This window comes from Salmo trutta, chromosome 6 (assembly GCF_901001165.1).
Source record: "Salmo trutta chromosome 6, fSalTru1.1, whole genome shotgun sequence".
NCBI lineage: Eukaryota > Metazoa > Chordata > Actinopteri > Salmoniformes > Salmonidae > Salmo > Salmo trutta.
This window is the reverse complement of record NC_042962.1, coordinates 42216012-42233360: the sequence shown is the minus strand read 5'-3', so window position 1 is coordinate 42233360 and position 17349 is coordinate 42216012. Positions and strand designations below refer to the sequence as shown.

Here is a 17349-nt window from a genome sequence, read left to right as displayed (position 1 = left end):
TAAAGCTTGGTCGCAAATGGGTTGTCCAATTGGACAGAACGGAAAAAGCGTGTTTCGAGCAAGGAGTTCTACAAACCTGACTCAGTTACACCAGCTCTGTCAGGAGGAATGGGCCAAAACTTATTGTGGGAAACTTGTGGAAGGCTACCTGAAACGGTTGACCTAAGTAAAACAATTTAAAGACAATGCTACCAAATACTAATTGATACTAACTTCTGACCCACTGGGAATGTGATGAAAGAAATAAAAGCTGAAATAAATAATTGTCTCTACTATTATTCTGACATTTCACATTTTTTAAATAAAGTGGTGATCCTAACTGACCTAAGACAGGGGATTTTTACTTGGATTAAATGTCAGGAATTGTGAAAAACGGAGTATAAATGTATTTGGCTAAGGTGTATGTAAACTTCCGACTTCAACTGTATTCAGACCCATTACTCAGTACTTTGTTGAAACACCTTTTGCAGCCATTACAGCCTACAATTTTCTTGGGTATGATGCTATAAGCCTGGTACACCTGTATTTGGGGAGTGTCTCCCATTCTTCTCTGCGGATCCTTATCAAGGATCTCTCTGTATTTTGCTCCATTCATCTTTCCTTTGATCCTGACTAGTCTCCCAGTCCCTGCCGCTGAAAAACATCCCCACAGCATGATGCTGCCACCACCACCATAGGGATGGTACCAGGTTTCCTCCAAACGTAACGCTTGTCATTCTCCAAGCAGGCTGTCATGTGCCTTTTACTGAGGAGTGGTTTCCGTCTGGCCACTCTACCAAAAAGGCTTGATTGGTGGAGGGCTGTAGAGATGGTTGTCCTTCTGAAAGGTTCTCCCATCTCCACAGAGGAACTATTGGGTTCTTGGTCACCTACCTGACCAAGGCCCTTCTCCCCCGATTGCTCAGTTTGGCCGGGCGGCCAGCTCTAGGAAGACTCTTGGTGGTTACAAACTTCTTCCATTTAAGAATTATGGAGGCCACTGTGTTCTTGCAGACCTTCAATGCTGCATACATTTTTTGGTAAACTTCCCCAGATCTGTGCCTTGACACAATCCTGTCTCGGAGCTCTACGTACAATTCCTTCTACCTCAAGGCTTGGTTTTTGCTCTGACATACACTGTCAACTGTGGGACCTTATATGGACAGTTGTGTGCCATCCCAAATCATGTCCAATTAATTGAATTTACCACAGGTGAACTCCAGTCAAGTTTTAGAAACATCTCAAAGATGAAACAGGATGCACCTGAACTCAATTTCAAGTCTCATAGCAAAGGTGTCTGAATACTTATGTAAATAAGATGTAAAAAAGATATATTTTTAAATAAATTACCAAAGAAAATAGCTTTATCATTATGGGGTGTTGTGTGTAGATTGATGAGGAAAATTTTTTATTTAATCAATTTTAGAATAAGTCTATAACGTAACAAAATGTGGAAAAAGGGAAGGGGTCTGAATACTTTCCGAATGCCCTCTATTTTAGATTAATTCTGCCTATTTTTTCATTCTGAACCTAAGTATACGGGCGCCTTAAGCCCTTACTGCATTTAGAAAAAGTGCTGACAGGACAGTTGTCTCTGTATCAGCGAGTCCCACGTAAATAATTCTCAATTAAGCTGCAAACTAAGATTAAAGTTGACATAATTTAATAACGCCCATGCATTTCCATGTAAATTAGCTGAACAACATGTAGGAGCAGGATGAATAAAACTGCTTACAGTCTGTTCTGAGGGCAGTGTCGTATTCATTAGTGTACAACATAGCAAAACATTTTGCAACGGAAAATGAAAACAAGAATTTCTTTGCTCGTTGTAGTCCATCCCCATTTCGGCCCGTTATCTTCTGTGTGGTGTCCAGTGAATACGACCCAGGTGTTTGATGTAATTAGCTGATGATGAACCTCATCAGAAGACATCTTGGGTCAGCTTAACTTCGATGTAAAACATCTGTAATGTCTGTGTAAAACTTGAGAGAGCTGTGTTGGAGATTGAGTGTGTTCTCGTTTGCCTTTCCAGTGTGTGACCCGGTGCTGGGGGACCATGGCTCCATGGTGAGTACTTTGTGTTTTTGTGTTGCGCTGCCTGTATTTTGTATGTTTTATTGAACAGAGCAGAAAAGATCATGAAAAGATAATAGTGGGAAAGAGTTCATTGGAAGAGTTCATCATAGACAGTGGGTCGGATTTCAACCCACACTGACAGTGGTAGGTATGTATCCTACACAATCCAGGCCACCAGAGAGTACTGTGCGTTTAATGGGGGATCAGATGGTACTAGTAAGTGACGTCACTACTCCTGCTCAATCTCATTCAATGGGGCAACACTGACCTTCAGCTTTACCTGACCAATGAGTTAAGCCTAAGACTGCGGTCACACTGAGACACAGAAAAGGAAATCCTATATGCATTCATCAATTGTCTGTTCAAGACAACTCTTTTTGGATGAGCTGCATATGTAAAAAGGCATGTTGAGCATTTTTTTGAAGGATAATAATCTCCATTGTCCGCTGAAAAACCACCGGCAAATTTTTCAGACACAAAGTCGCAATGTGGCCGTGGCCTTAGAGACCCACTTTCACTTTCTGCTATCCCTTGTCCTTTCTCTGTCTGTCTCTTCCTGTCCCTGTCTCTCTCCCTCTATCTCGCTCCCCCCCTCTTACTGGAATCTCTTCTTCACCTTGATGGGCTGAACATCAGGGATCAGTCGACGTTATGTTATTGTTGCATCAAGGTGTGGGTGTGACGTGTGTGTGTTGCGGAGGGTGGGTTGGGGAAGGTTAGACCACATCTCATTTCACAGTGACAGATGAAATTAACATGAGCCGAGCTGCCCTCGCTGTTTGTACAGAGAGAATTATGCGGAATAATTTGCTCGATTGTGACTCATTGTGCGTGCGTGCATGCGTGCGTACGTGTTACAGTGTGCGTAGACTAGTATTTGTGTTTGATAGGTAGAGAGAGCACAAGGGCATACATGCATAATGTTTGTTGATGTATATAGTGACATTGAGAAAAATGGTGTGTATACTTGTTTGTTTGGACAAGATGTGCTCATCATTCTGATTGACTCAATGCATCCATCCTTTCCTTGTTATGCATCTCAGTAGTCTAAAGTTGCTTCCTTTCCTCGTCCCCTTTCCTTCGTCTGCTCTGATCTGAGCTAGGCAGCAATTTCAGCTCGGTAAATAAATAAGGGCTGATGAGGAGAGGCAGCCACTTCAAGTGATTGAGATTAGAGGTCGGCCGATTATGATTTTTCAACACCGATACCGATTATTGGAGGTACCGATTAATGAGCCGATTTTATTTATTTTTTGCAATAATGACAATTACAACAATACTGAATGAACACTTATTTTAACTTAATGTAATACATCAATAAAATCAATTTAGCCTCAAATAAATAATGAAACATGTTCAATTTGGTTTAAATAATGCAAAAACAAAGTGTTGGAGAAGAAAGTAAAAGTGCAATATGTGCCATGTAAAAAAGCTAACGTTTAAGTTCCTTGCTCAGAACATGAGAACATATGAAAGCTGGTGGTTCCTTTTAACATGAGTCTTCAATATTCCCAGGTAAGAAGTTTTAGGTTGTAGTTATTATAGGAATTATAGGACTATTTACATTTACATTACATTTTAGTCATTTAGCAGATGCTCTTATCCAGAGCGACTTACAGTAGTGAATGCATACATTTCATAATTTTTTTCTCCGTACTAGTCCCCCATGGGAATTGAACCCACAACCCTGGCGTTGCAAACACCATGCTCTACCAACTGAGCCACATGGAACATTTGTCCCATCTATACCATTTGTATTTCATATACCTTTGACTATTGGATGTTCTTATAGGCACTTTAGTATTGCCAGTGTAACAGTATAGCTTCCGTCCCTCTCCTCGCCCCTACCTGGCCTCGAACCAGGAACACATCGACAACAGCCACCCTCGAAGCATTGTTACCCATCGCTCCACAAAAGCCGCGGTCCTTGCAGAGCAAGGGGAACAACTACTGCAAGTCTCAGAGCGAGTGCCGTCACCGATTGAAACGCTATTAGCGCGCACCCCGCTAACTAGCTAGCCATTTCACATCGGTTACACCAGCCTAATCTCGGGAGTTGATAGTTTTGAAGTCATAAACAGCTCAATGCTTGAAGCATTGCGAAGAGCTGCTGGCAAACGCCCGAAAGTGCTGTTTGAATGAATGCTTACGAGCCTGCTGCTGCCTACCATAGCTCAGTCAGACTGCTCTATCAAATATCAAATCATAGACTTAATTATAACATAATAACACACAGAAATACGAGCCTTTGGTCATTAATATGGTCGAATCCGGAAACTATAATTTCGAAAACAAAACGTTTATTCTTTCAGTGAAATACGGAACCGTTCCGTATTTTATCTAACGGGTGGCATCCCTAAGTCTAAATATTGCTGTTACATTGTACAACCTTCAATGTTATGTCATAATTATGTACAATTCTGGCAAATTAATTACGGTCTTTGTTAGGAATAAATGGACTTCACACAGTTCGCAACGAGCCAGGCGGTCCAAACTGCTGCATGTACCCTGACTGCTTGCACGGAACGCAAGAGAAGTGACACAATTTTCCTAATTATAAGAAATTCATGTTAGCAGGCAATAACTAAATATGCAGGTTTAAAAATATATACTTGCGTATTGATTTTAAAGAAAGGCATTGATGTTTGTGGTTAGGTACATTGGTGCAACGACAGTGCTTTTTTTCGCAAATGCGCATGTTAAATCATCACCCGTTTGTCGAAGTAGGCTGTGATTCAATGAGAAATTAACAGGCACCGCATCGATTATATGCAACGCAGGACACGCTAGATAAACTAGTAATATCATCAACCATGTGTAGTTAACTAGTGATTATGTTAAGATTGATTGTTTTTTATAAGATAAGTTTAATGCTAGCTAGCAACTTACCTTGGCTTCTTGCTGCCCTCGCGTAACAGGTGGTCAGCCTGCCACGCAGGCTCCTCGTGGAGTGCAATGTAAGGCAGGTGGTTAGAGCGTTGGACTAGTAACCGGAAGGTTGCAAAAACGAATCCCCGAGCTGACAAGGTAAATCTGTCATTCTGTCCCTGAACAAGGCAGTTAACCCACCGTTCCAAGCCGTCATTGAAAATAAGTATGTGTTCTTAACTGACTTGCCTAGTTAAATAAAAATAATAAAAAAATAATAAAAAATTGGCAAATCGGTGTCCAAAATTACCGATTACTGATTGTTATGAAAACTTGAAATCGTCCCTAGTTATAATCAGCCATTCCGATTAATCGGTCCTCCTCTAATTGAGATGCACCCTGTGTATGTGCTTGCGTGTGTTTGTGTGTGTGTGTGTGTGCGCGAGTGTGTGTCTGCTGACTGGTACTGATGTGTTTCTTCCTGTCTCCAGTACGTTCCTGAGAACCTGCACCCGGTCTACAAGAACAAGGTAGTGCCAGTGGCCGACATCATCACACCCAATCAGTTTGAAGCAGAGTGAGTAATAGTGAACCTATACAGCTGGTGTGTGTGTGTGTGTGTGTGTGTGTGTGTGTGTGTGTGTGTGTGTGTGTGTGTGTGTGTGTGTGTGTGTGTGTGTGTGTGTGTGTGTGTGTGTGTGTGTGTGTGTGTGTGTGTGTGTGTGAGAGAGAGACGGAGTGTTAAATCACCACAGGGACTGTATCATATCTGTTACTATCACGATCACGAAGCCTCATCCACATCCTAATCAGCTACATTGATGTCATTTTACTCAATATCCTATCAAATGACATACAGATACACCAAAGGCCTATGTATGGTGTGTAGCATGTCACTTAGATGGCTGCTACACTGAGTTGATGGTTCTTGATACCCAGTCACTCCTCTCTGTGTTTGTCTGCTTATCTTTTTGTCTGTATTCCTTCATCATTGTTCCTGTGTCGGTTTGTGTGTGCTGTGTCGGTTTGTGTGTGCTGTGTCGGTTTGTGTGTGCTGTGTCGGTTTGTGTGTGCTGTGTCGGTTTGTGTGTGCTGTGTCGGTTTGTGTGTGCTGTGTCGGTTTGTGTGTGCTCCACTGCTTCTCCCCTCCCTCCTTTCAACCCTACTTCTGAACCACCTCCTCGCTCGTCACTGCAATCCCAGTTCTAGTGGTGCACAGGGTCCCTCTGGTGGATACCCATGGAATTACAGATGAATAATAATATACTGTCCGTTGTGTCTGAAGCGTTTCCACAGCCTAATGATAGTCTCAGTCGTTTAACTTGGAGATGATGGCGTAAATGTTGCTCACTCTCTCTCACTATGGCACTAGAACACTATAGAAGAACACTAAACAGACTCTTCCTTAGACTGTTTGTTTAACAATGAATGTGGTGTTTGTGTCAAGCAGAGGAGGCTGGTGGGGGGAGCTATAGGAGGACGGGCTCATTCTAATGACTGGAATTTTATGAATGGAACAGATGTGTTTGATACCGTTCCATTTATTCCATTCCAGCCATTGCAATGAGCCCGTCCTCCTATAGCTCCTCCCACCAGCCTCCTCTGGTGTCCAGGTTAAATTACCGTGGGCGTGTTTGTGTGTGTGTGTGACCTTATTAATGTGCCCATGTTTGTCCTCCAGGCTCCTGACAGGGAAGAACATTAGCACAGAGAAAGATGCAGTGGAGGTGAGTCTTAGACACCATAGAACATGCAGCAGATATATTATGTTGCAAAGTTGTCATCAAGTCATGTCGAACTTTGTACATAAACCATGGGCCATGTTTGAACACCAATAAAATGGATTCTTCCTTCCTTGAGGTATTCACTGATATGTAAGTAAGCAGATGGCATCCACCCCATTGTTTTCACCAAGCCTTCCATGACAGCTGTGATTTCCTCAAGGCAAAAAGAAATGAAGGGTGTATTTAAAAAAAAAAGCATTTATGCTTTATTACACTGAACACACCTGACAGGTGTGGCATATCAAGAAGCTAATTAAACAGCATGATCATTACACAGGTACACCTTGTGCTGGGGACAATGAAAGGCCACTCTAAAATTTGAAGTTTTGTCACACAGCACAATGACGCAAATGTCTCAAGTTTTGAGGGAGTGTGCAATTAGCATGCTGGCTGCAGGAATGTCGACCAGAGATGTTGCCAGATAATTGAATGTTAATTTCTCTACCATAAGCCGCCTCCAACGTTTTAGAGAATTTGGCAGTTTATCCAACTGGCCTCACAACCTCAGGACCACGTGTATCCACGCCAGTCCAGGACCTCCACATCCAGCTTCTTCACCTGCGGGATCGTCTGAGACCAGCCCCCCGGACAGCTGATAAAACTGGGTTTTCACAACCGAAGAGAAACTGTCAGAAACTGTCTCAGGGAAGCTTATCTGTGTGGCCGTCATCCTCACCAGGGTGTTGGCCTGACTGCAGTTTGGCGTCGTAACTGACTTCAGTGGGCAAATGCGCACCTTCGATAGTCACTGGCATGCTGGAGAAGAGTGCTTTTCATGGATGAATCCCGGTTTCATCTGTACCGGGCAGATACAGACAGTGTATATGGTGTCGTGTGGGTGAGTGGTTTGCTGATGTCAACATTGTGAACAGAGTGCCCCATGGTGGTGGTGGGGTTATGGTATGGGCAGGCATAAGCTATGGACATCGAACACAATTGCATTTTATTGATGGTAATTTCAATGCACAGAGATACTGTGACGTGCCATTGTCTTGCCATTCATCTGCAGCCATCACCTCATGTTTCAGCATGATAATACATGGCCCCATGTCGCAAGGATCTGTACACAATTCCTGGAAGCTGAGAATTTCCCAGTTCTTCCATGGCCTGCATACTCACCAGACATGTCACCCATTGAGCATGTTTGGGATGATCTGGATCTATGTGTACGACAGCATGTTCCAGTTCCCGCCAATATCTTGCATCTTCACACAGCCATTGAAGAGGAGTGGGACAACATTCCACAGGCCACACAATAAACAGCCTGATCAACTCTATGCGAAGGAGATGTGTCGTGCTGCATGAGGCAAATGGTGGTCACAAGATACTAACTGGTTTTCTTATCCATGCCCCTAGCTTTTTTTTTAAGGTGTCTGTGACCAACATGCGTATCTGTATTCCCAAGAACGTTGGAGATGGGGATTGAAGCCCTGCCTCTGCTGGGGAGGCATGCATATGTGCTGGGTGTTACCAACTCAACCATGGCTCTGCACAGAAGGGTGCATTTTTTAAGTATTTGATTTTGAATAGGGATGTGGCACCATTAGATGTAGTAGGGAGTTGACCTTTGACCCTTTTCCCCTGGCTGCTGCCTCCTTCCCCAGGTGATGGACCTGCTCCATAAGATGGGTCCTGACACGGTGGTCATCACCAGCTCTGACCTGCCCTCGCGTCTGGGAGACCGCTTCCTTGTGTCCCTGGGCAGCCAGAGGACGTGTAAGTGTGTGTGTGTGGTCAAGAGTGGGCAAACTAACAATGACAATGAGTAATTGATGTAACTGTCATGGTTTTATATCCCATCTGTGAATCATTGGTGTAACATTTCCTCTTCTTGCATCTCCAGTGATGCCTGATGGTACCAAGTCCACCCAGCGGGTCCGTATGGAGATCCCCAAGGTGGACGCTGTGTTTGTGGGGACAGGGGACCTGTTTGCTGCGATGCTGCTGGCCTGGACTCACCACTACCCCAACGACCTCAAGGTCTGCAGTGTACACTAAAGCCAGTTATAAAACCTAAAGGACTCATTTGGCACAAAAGACTGATTGTAAGGTATAAGGTGAAGTTGCCCCTAGACCATTGGTCACCAACCATTTCTGAGTCAAAATGCAAGTTGAGATCTACTTCTCAGATTTTTTTTTAAACATGACTTAAAAAAAAGTAAGCCTATGCAACATTAACCAATTAAAAACAGTTATGTAGCAATGAGGTTTGTGCAGTAGGCTATAGGCCCACTATAGTATCACTGCATATTGGCTACGCTTGAATTGCCCTGCCAAAGTTGTTCTTCTCAGACCATTTTGAAATTGTTTCCCAATGTTTGGTATCAGGTACGAAGGTAAGACCCAAGTGCAGACTGTGTGAAGTAACAATGTTTAATGTAACCACAGGGGCAAGGAAACGACAGGTCAAGGCAGGCAGGGGTCGATAATCTAGAGTAGGAGCAAAGGTTCAGGACGGCAGACAGGCTCAGGCAGAGTGATCAGGCGGGCGGTTACAGGGTCAGGACAGGCAAGGGTCAAAAACCAGGAAGACGAGAAAAAAAGAGTCTGGGGGAAAAGACAGGCGCTGACAGGACGAACGCTGGTAAGCTTGACAAAACAAGACGAACTGGCAACAGACAACACAGGTATAAATACACAGGGGATAATGGTGAAACGGGCGACACCTGGAGGCGGGTGGAGACAATCACAAGGACAGGTGAAACAAATCAGGGCGTAACAGTTTTGGTATATGATCAGACTGGTAATAGATCATTCGTTATATTCCTTGTGAGGCACAGCTGAGTGAGCATAATCATTAGCATTTTTTTTTTTTACTAGACTGATGGCCTGCGTCTGACGGTCAATCTGAGGGGAGGGAGCAGCGTTGAGGCTGCCTCTTACCTGACTCACCATCCCTCTCTCTCTCTCCCTCCGCTCGGAAAAGGGGACACAGTCTTCCAGCTGATAGCAAAACTCGAGTCGCATTGCATTATTTCTGCCTGATGCACCAATTCATGTTGTTACTCCAATGACCAGACAAGTGAAATATTCTTTGATATTAAAAAAGACACAAGCCACTAATAATAACAATGCAAGCTTATCGAAACACTGCTATACTCATTCATTGCAGCTGCAGTGCTGGTCGTAGGGAAGTAGGGAGAACGCACGTTGTGTGACTTATAAAACTGTTGAACAAAGTGTTGACAGTGCTGAATAACAACTTAAACAGGAACTTACTCATAAAAACATCAGCACTTTGCTGTATTTGTTGAGTCTCTAGTCATGGTTTTAAAAGTTTTGAAATCTCACATTACCAACTTTGCTGTGCGTTCGAGGCTTCTTTTTACAGTCTATGGTGCAAGGAAACTGTAGACACGGTGATCTGAGCTATGTGATTGGCTAGCGGTAGACCTATATGTGCACTTGATTTGCTCTCTACCTTCAGACACATGAAATTGTTTAAAATGGTAACACTTTGCCTTCCTGGCGCTAGGGCTGCTGAATCAAGTGCACCTACCCCAACAGCATGAAACAAATTTAAAAAAGAGGAACGCAAGGCTTTATCATTTGTTTTTTTACAGAAATGTTTTGGTGATCGACTAGGAATAGCTGGGAGATGGACCAATCGCGATCGACCGGTTGGTGACCACTGCCCTACATGCTGATCTTGAGTCAGTCTTGCATTTCCCCCACTAATGGTGAAGATTGGGGAAGGGGAAGATGATCCGAGATCTAGGGGAAACTTCACCCCTGAGTGTGATAGTAATGGCCCTCCATGGCGCTGCCCATGCTGTCACAGAAGCAATCAATAGAATAGATCGGAGGTGCACTGTCTAGGTTTTATAGCTCTCTCTCTTATAGCTAAAGCTCACCACTGATACTGTCAGCATCATACTTAGAATAATAGTGATATCAATCAGTCAGCTACGTTCCCACCATTCGAACTTCACCTAAAAATTCTCAAGGTAACTTGATAGTTGTGGTATGCTGGGGCTCTTACCAATATTTCAAATATTGTCTGGACCACTGACGGGGTGCTCAGTCCTAGGATTTTAAAACCGCAATTGTAAAAGAAGGATCGGGATGGCAGCTGAATTTCCTTTGAAAGTTTCAACATTGCTTTCACAAACAGGACTCTGTCTTTCTCTCTCTCTCTCTCTGTTAGACTGCATGTGAGAAGACTTTCTCAGTCATGCATCACGTTATCAAGAGGACCATCTCCTATGCTCACGGTAAGACAAAATTAAGCATAATTTTACTCGCTGTAAGAAGTGTTTGTGTGTATACAGTGAGGGGAAAAAAGTATTTGATCCCCTGCTGATTTTGTACGTTTGCCCACTGACAAAGAAATGATCAGTCTATAATTTTAATGGTAGGTTTAATTGAACAGTGAGAGACAAAATAACAACAACAAAAATCTAGAAAAACGCATGTCAAAAATGTTAGAAATTGATTTGCATTATAATGAGGGAAATAAGTATTTGACCCCCTCTCAATCTGAAAGATTTCTGGCTCCCAGGTGTCTTTTATACAGGTAACAGGCTGAGATTAGGAGCACACTCTTAAAGGGAGTGCTCCTAATCTCAGCTTGTTACCTGTATAAAAGACACCTGTCCACAGAAGCAATCAATCAATCAGATTCCAAACTCTCCACCATGACCAAGACCAAAGAGCTCTCCAAGGATGTCAGGGACAAGATTGTAGACCTACACAAGGCTGGAATGGGCTACAAGACCATCGCCAAGCAGCTTGGTGAGAAGGTGACAACAGTTGGTGCGATTATTCGCAAATGGAAGAAACACAAAAGAACTGTCAATCTCCCTCGGCCTGGGGCTCCATGCAAGATCTCACCTCGTGGAGTTGCAATGATCATGAGAACGGTGAGGAATCAACCCAGAACTACATGGGAGGATCTTGTCAATGATCTCAAGGCAGCTGGGACCATAGTTACCAAGAAAACAATTGGTAACACACTACGCCGTGAACGACTGAAATCCTGCAGCGCCCGCAAGGTCCCCCTGCTCAAGAAAGCACATATACATGCCCATCTGAAGTTTGCCAATGAACATCTGAATGATTCAGAGGACAACTGGGTGAAAGTGTTGTGGTCAGATGAGACCAAAATGGAGCCCTTTGGCATCAACTCAACTCGCCGTGTTTGGAGGAGGAGGAATGCTGCCTATGACCCCAAGAACACCATCCCCACTGTCAAACATGGAGGTGGAAACATTGTGCTTTGGGGGTGTTTTTCTGCTAAGGGGACAGGACAACTTCACCGCATGAAAGGGACGATGGACGGGGCCATGTACCGTCAAATATTGGGTGAGAACCTCCTTCCCTCAGCCAGGGCATTGAAAATGGGTCGTGGATGGGTATTCCAGCATAATGACCCAAAACACACGGCCAAGGCAACAAAGGAGTGGCTCAAGAAGAAGCACATTAAGGTCCTGGAGTTGCCTAGCCAGTCTCCAGATCTTAATCCCATAGAACATCTGTGGAGGGAGCTGGAGGTTCGAGTTGCCAAACGTCAGCCTCGAAACCTTAATGACTTGGAGAAGATCTGCAAAGAGGATTGGGACAAAATCCCTCCTGAGATGTGTGTAAACCTGGTGGCCAACTACAAGAAATGTCTGACCTCTGTGATTGCCAACAAGGGTTTTGCCACCAAGTACTAAGTCATGTTTTGCAGAGGGGTCAAATACTTATTTCCCTCATTAAAATGCAAATCATTTTATACAAATTGTTAAATGCGTTTTTCTGGATTTCTTTGTTGTTATTCTGTCTCTCACTGTTCAAATAAACCTACGATTAAAATTATAGACTGATCATTTCTATGTCAGTGGGCAAACGTACAAAATCAGCAGGGGATCAAATACTTTTTTCCCTCACTGTATGTGCTTGTGTTTAAGATGCTTGAGCATTCATTTGCTCCTTCTGTCTTTGTTTTTCTCTTTCTCTGGGTTATTCTCTCTCCTCTTTTACCCCCTCCATCTTTCTCTCTCTTTCTCTCTTTCAGAGTTAGCAGGGCCTGGCCGAAAACCCAGCCCACCTCAACTGGAGCTGAGAATGGTTCAGAGCAAAGCGGACATCGAGGACCCCGCCATCGTGATGGAGGCTACTGTCCTAAGCCTATAGAGCCCCCACACCCCATCTCCACCCACCCCCCACCCCCCGACCCCACCCCTCCACCTGCGCCACAACCGCACAATGTATAGGTGTTGTACATTTTGATCTGTAATGTGACATTGCCTTAGAAATCTCTTACAGAGCACAACATTTCCATATGAGGAGACTTAGCAGGGTATGGATGGACAGACTGGGGGGTGAGCAGAGGAGGGGAAGACCTGAGTGGGCCGGGGTGGGGGGCTACTGCACCTCACACACCTCCCTTTGACAACCTGGTCTCTCTCGGCCTCTCTTCATCTCTCCCACTCCCTCTATGAGCTCGCCTAACCTCTTGGTTTGTCCTGCACACACAACTTCACAGCCCAGCCCAGGCCTAGACTATTCCAAGGCCAGGCATCACAGGGCTTAGGCCTATTGGAGTTGCAGCACTAGCTAACTACGGTGGCAATGTGGTGGCCCAGGCTAGCTAAGGCCGAGGTTATATCTGGTAGAGGTCGATCGATTATGATTTTTCGACACCGATACCGATTATTGGAGGACCAAAAAAGCCAATACCGATTTATTCGGACGATTTTGTATACATATATATTTGTAATAAGGACAATTACAACAATACTGAATGAACACTTTTATTTTAACTTAATATAATACATAAATAAAAATCTATTTAGTCTCAAATAAATTATGGTTTAAATTTGGTTTAAATAATGCAAAAACACAGTGTTGGAGAAGAAAGTAAAAGTGCAATATGTGCCATGTAAAAAAACATATGTTTAAGTTCCTTGCTCAGAACATGAGAACATATGAAAGCTGGTGGTTCCTTTTAACATGAGTCTTCGATATTCCCAGTTAAGAAGTTTTAGGTTGTAGTTATAGGAATTATAGGGCTATTTCTCTCTATACCATTTGTATTTCATATACCTTTGACTATTGGATGTTCTTATAGGCACTATAGTATTGCCAGCCTAATCTCGGGAGTTGATAGGCTTGAAGTCATAAACAGCGCTGTGCTTCAAGCATTGCGAAGAGCTACTGGAAAATGCAGGAAAGTACTGTTTGAATAAATGCTTACGAGCCTGCTGCTGCCTACCACCGCTCAGTCAGACTACTCTATGAAATATTAAATCATAGACTTAATTATAATATACTGAACACACAGAAATATGAGCCATAGGTCATTAATATGGTCAAATCCAGAAACTATAATTTGGAAAACAAAACGTTTATTCTTTCAGTGAAATACGGAACCGTTCTGTATTTTATCGAACGGGTGGCATCCATAAGTCTAAATATTGCTGTTACATTGCACAACCTTCAATGTTATGTCATAATTATGTAAAATTCTGGCAAATTAATTACGGTCTTTGTTAGGAAGAAATGGTCTTCACACAGTTCGCAACGAGCCAGGCGGCCCAAACTGCTGCATGTAACCTGACTCTGCTTGCACAGAACGCAAGAGAAGTGACACAATTTCCCTTGTTAATATTGCCTACTAACATGAATTTCTTTTAACTAAATATGTAGGTTTAAAAATATATACTTGTGTATTGATTTTAAGAAAGGCATTGATGTTTATGGTAAGGTACATTGGTGCAACGACAGTGCTTTTTTTGCGAATGCGCTTGTTAAATCATCACCCGTTTGGCGAAGTAGGCTGTGATTCGATGATAAATTAACAGGCACCGCATTGATTATATGCAACGCAGGACAAGCTAGTTAAACTAGTAATATCATCAACCATGTGTAGTTAACTAGTGATTATGTTAAGATTGATTGTTTTTTATAAGATAAGTTTAATGCTAGCTAGCTAGCAACTTACCTTGGCTTCTTGCTGCCCTCGCGTAACAGGTGGTCAGCCTGCCACGCAGCCTCCTCGTGGAGTGCAATGTAATCGGCCATAAACTGCGTCCGAAAACCACGATTACCGATTGTTATGAAAACTTGAAATCGGCCCTAATTAATCGGCCATGCCGATTAATCGGTCGACCACTAATATCTGGCCTGCAAAAATCTACCGACCAACAATCTGTCAATCAATCAAGCCTTGTGAAATACATGCACAGCTGAGTGCAGAATACTGATCAGGGATAGGATAGAACCTGAGGCACTTATTTCAGTGGAGGAGTGGTGGTTTAGAAACGTTTTACCTCATATGTCACAACAGGACAATGGTTTTGGGTATGTTGATTCTTAAATCAATTGTCCATGTTCGGTGCTTAGATCATGATCAGTGTATGATCATTGTAAGCACGTCACTAACTTTGTGGTTGTATGTTTTTGTGTGTTGTTTGTTATTTGTTATTTACAATGTGTGAAATGCTAGAGATCTATCATTTCAACATTTGTTGATGTATGATCCTTGTGTGTTCAAATTTCAATGTTATTGGAATTACCATGCGTATGTCTTTTATTTTGGTCTTAATTGGTTGCAAGGACTAGCAAGGATAATCTACACTGTTAATTTTATACGTGCAAAACATTCATATACTTTTTTATGTATTTGTATATTTACATATCTTGGGCAGATTAATATTGATATGGTTTCTCTGTCTGTGCCAAACTTGTGAAATCAAATTATGTTAGAGAGTGCCGAACTGGCTGTTTCCTGATACAGACATGAAATTGCAATAAAGTTAATATGAATCCTGTTATTTAGCCAACTTGCTGTAAGTTTTCTGTCTGCCCCTGCTTTGTGTGAAATTCTCAATATCTTACGCTCTGTTCTGAAGAATTAACAATGTGGAGAAAGCTGATTTGATCTTTCTGGAGATGCTATGTTACAGGGACTCAAAGTTGAGGAACCAACCATTTCTCATCAGACGGGGGGGGGGGGGGGGGTGTCCGTGTGCAGGACCAATCAGGGGTTAGTTCTGCTCTGACTGACATGTACTTACTCCTCAGCTTTTCATGAAACCAGTGAACTGTTTAATCTATGTTCCAACTGTGCGTTACTGTACATTTGTGTGTTTGCGTGTGTGTGTGTGAGAGTATGTACGTGTATGTAAGTGTATATTTCCTGTAATGGGGTTTGGGGGTTTTAGGGGAGGGTGTGGGGTGGGGTGTGGTGGGGTGGGGGGAAACTAGTTTAAAAAAGAAAAAAAAAAGAAGAAGAGAAGCAATGACTTATCATCCAGAAAGTAGCCTTTCCGGTGCTCTCATAGGAATAACACAGCTGCTGACTAAGTCAGTGGTGGTGAGGTTTGTTGGCTGTGCCAGCTTTTGAACCCAAATACTGTATGTGGTCATTGAACTCCAAAACGGAAGCACCTAAAACTGCCATTGAGTGGTCCGAGTGTGTACTTTGAGCAGGAGCTTTGGGGAGTTGGATGGTCGAGGCTGTCTGTGTCTTCTGGCAAGATATATATGTTGGTCTGAAGTGGGTTGCCTTGCAAAATGGAGTCTGGTCACATAACCAAATCTTCAGCTCTCCCAGTGTTCTGTGGGAAACCATGGAAACAGTTTGAACATATTGACTGTTGTTGCAGCAATGTTTTAGCACATTCCCTGGGGGAAACGTAGTGGGATAGTTCACAGTGGATTACAAAATATATGTTATTTATACATATATATATATAGTATATGTATAAATATGTTGTGGTCAGTGGAATATGTATGTACTGTGGATCATGAATCTGTGCTAAAGATATGGCCAATTTCTGAAACATATATTTGAGGGCACTGCCTTGAATCAGATGGGACATTCCGGAATCTCTTCTTCCCTAATATTCAGCCAATAGCACGTGGCTCGATTGCAGTAGTGATGAAAAGAAATTAGGTTAAGGATGATTGTTGACATGCTGTGCAACATTTTGTGTCTTGGTCTTAGAACAAGTGAGAAAAAATGCCCACCCCTACATGTTTCTTTGTTTGGACCACTGTGTTTGCTGTAGTGTTGACTCTCTCCTAAAATAGTCCCTTGGCAAAGTATCATAACATGTACTCTTGCCATATGTATACAAGAAACAGTAGGCAACACTAGAACATTAACCATGATGTCAGTACAGAAAGGGAGATCTTTGACTAATGCAGCATTCATAACCAAGTGGGAGGTGGGAATTTACAAGTTGTGAAGTCGTAAATACTAGTTGGTTGCAATTACCTGCTTTGAACGTGTCGATTGACTAATGGCCAACAAGCTGCGAAAACCATAAACTAAAAGTACAGCTGTCACACTTGTAAACAAATTATAGTGTTCAAAAACGATATTAATAGATTTTTTTATAAATAATGTTTGTTGAATTTAACTGCCGGAAATGCAGTTTTGTCCTTAGTAGATGATGTCAGCATGTAGGAGAAAGGGGAGCTCAGGATGGTGAACGAGTGTCCCACAAGTAATTACCAATTGGAGGGCCGTTCAAGTGGCTTTTCCCCAGGTGTATGTGGTAAATTCCCACTTCTCACTTGGTTACGAACAAAGCGTTAAGCGTAACTGAATGCCCCCTACTACCCCCTGCCTTTGTAACTGTATATGTCCCTTAGTGGTTTTAACAGTGACCAGTCTATGCTTGGCTCTTCTTTTTGTTCTTATGTTGAA

At 42.8% G+C, this 17349-nt stretch overlaps 1 protein-coding gene across 2 annotated transcripts in view; it reads left to right on the top strand.

Moving 5' to 3' along the window:
• LOC115195947 (pyridoxal kinase) overlaps positions 1-12859 on the top strand; it is a 29713-nt gene extending 16854 nt beyond the window's left edge. The window contains exons 5-11 of one of the 2 annotated variants that reach the window (XM_029756307.1): positions 2012-2046; positions 5415-5500; positions 6605-6650; positions 8312-8423; positions 8551-8687; positions 10855-10921; positions 12706-12859. In XM_029756307.1, coding sequence (XP_029612167.1) covers positions 2012-2046; positions 5415-5500; positions 6605-6650; positions 8312-8423; positions 8551-8687; positions 10855-10921; positions 12706-12824 — 602 coding nt within the window. In that variant the 3' untranslated portion in view covers positions 12825-12859. Of the gene's footprint in view, positions 1-2011; positions 2047-5414; positions 5501-6604; positions 6651-8311; positions 8424-8550; positions 8688-9527; positions 10754-10854; positions 10922-12705 lie in introns of those variants that run through there. The other variant, XM_029756308.1, reaches the window with a different exon arrangement.
• Positions 12860-17349: the final 4490 nt, after the last annotated feature.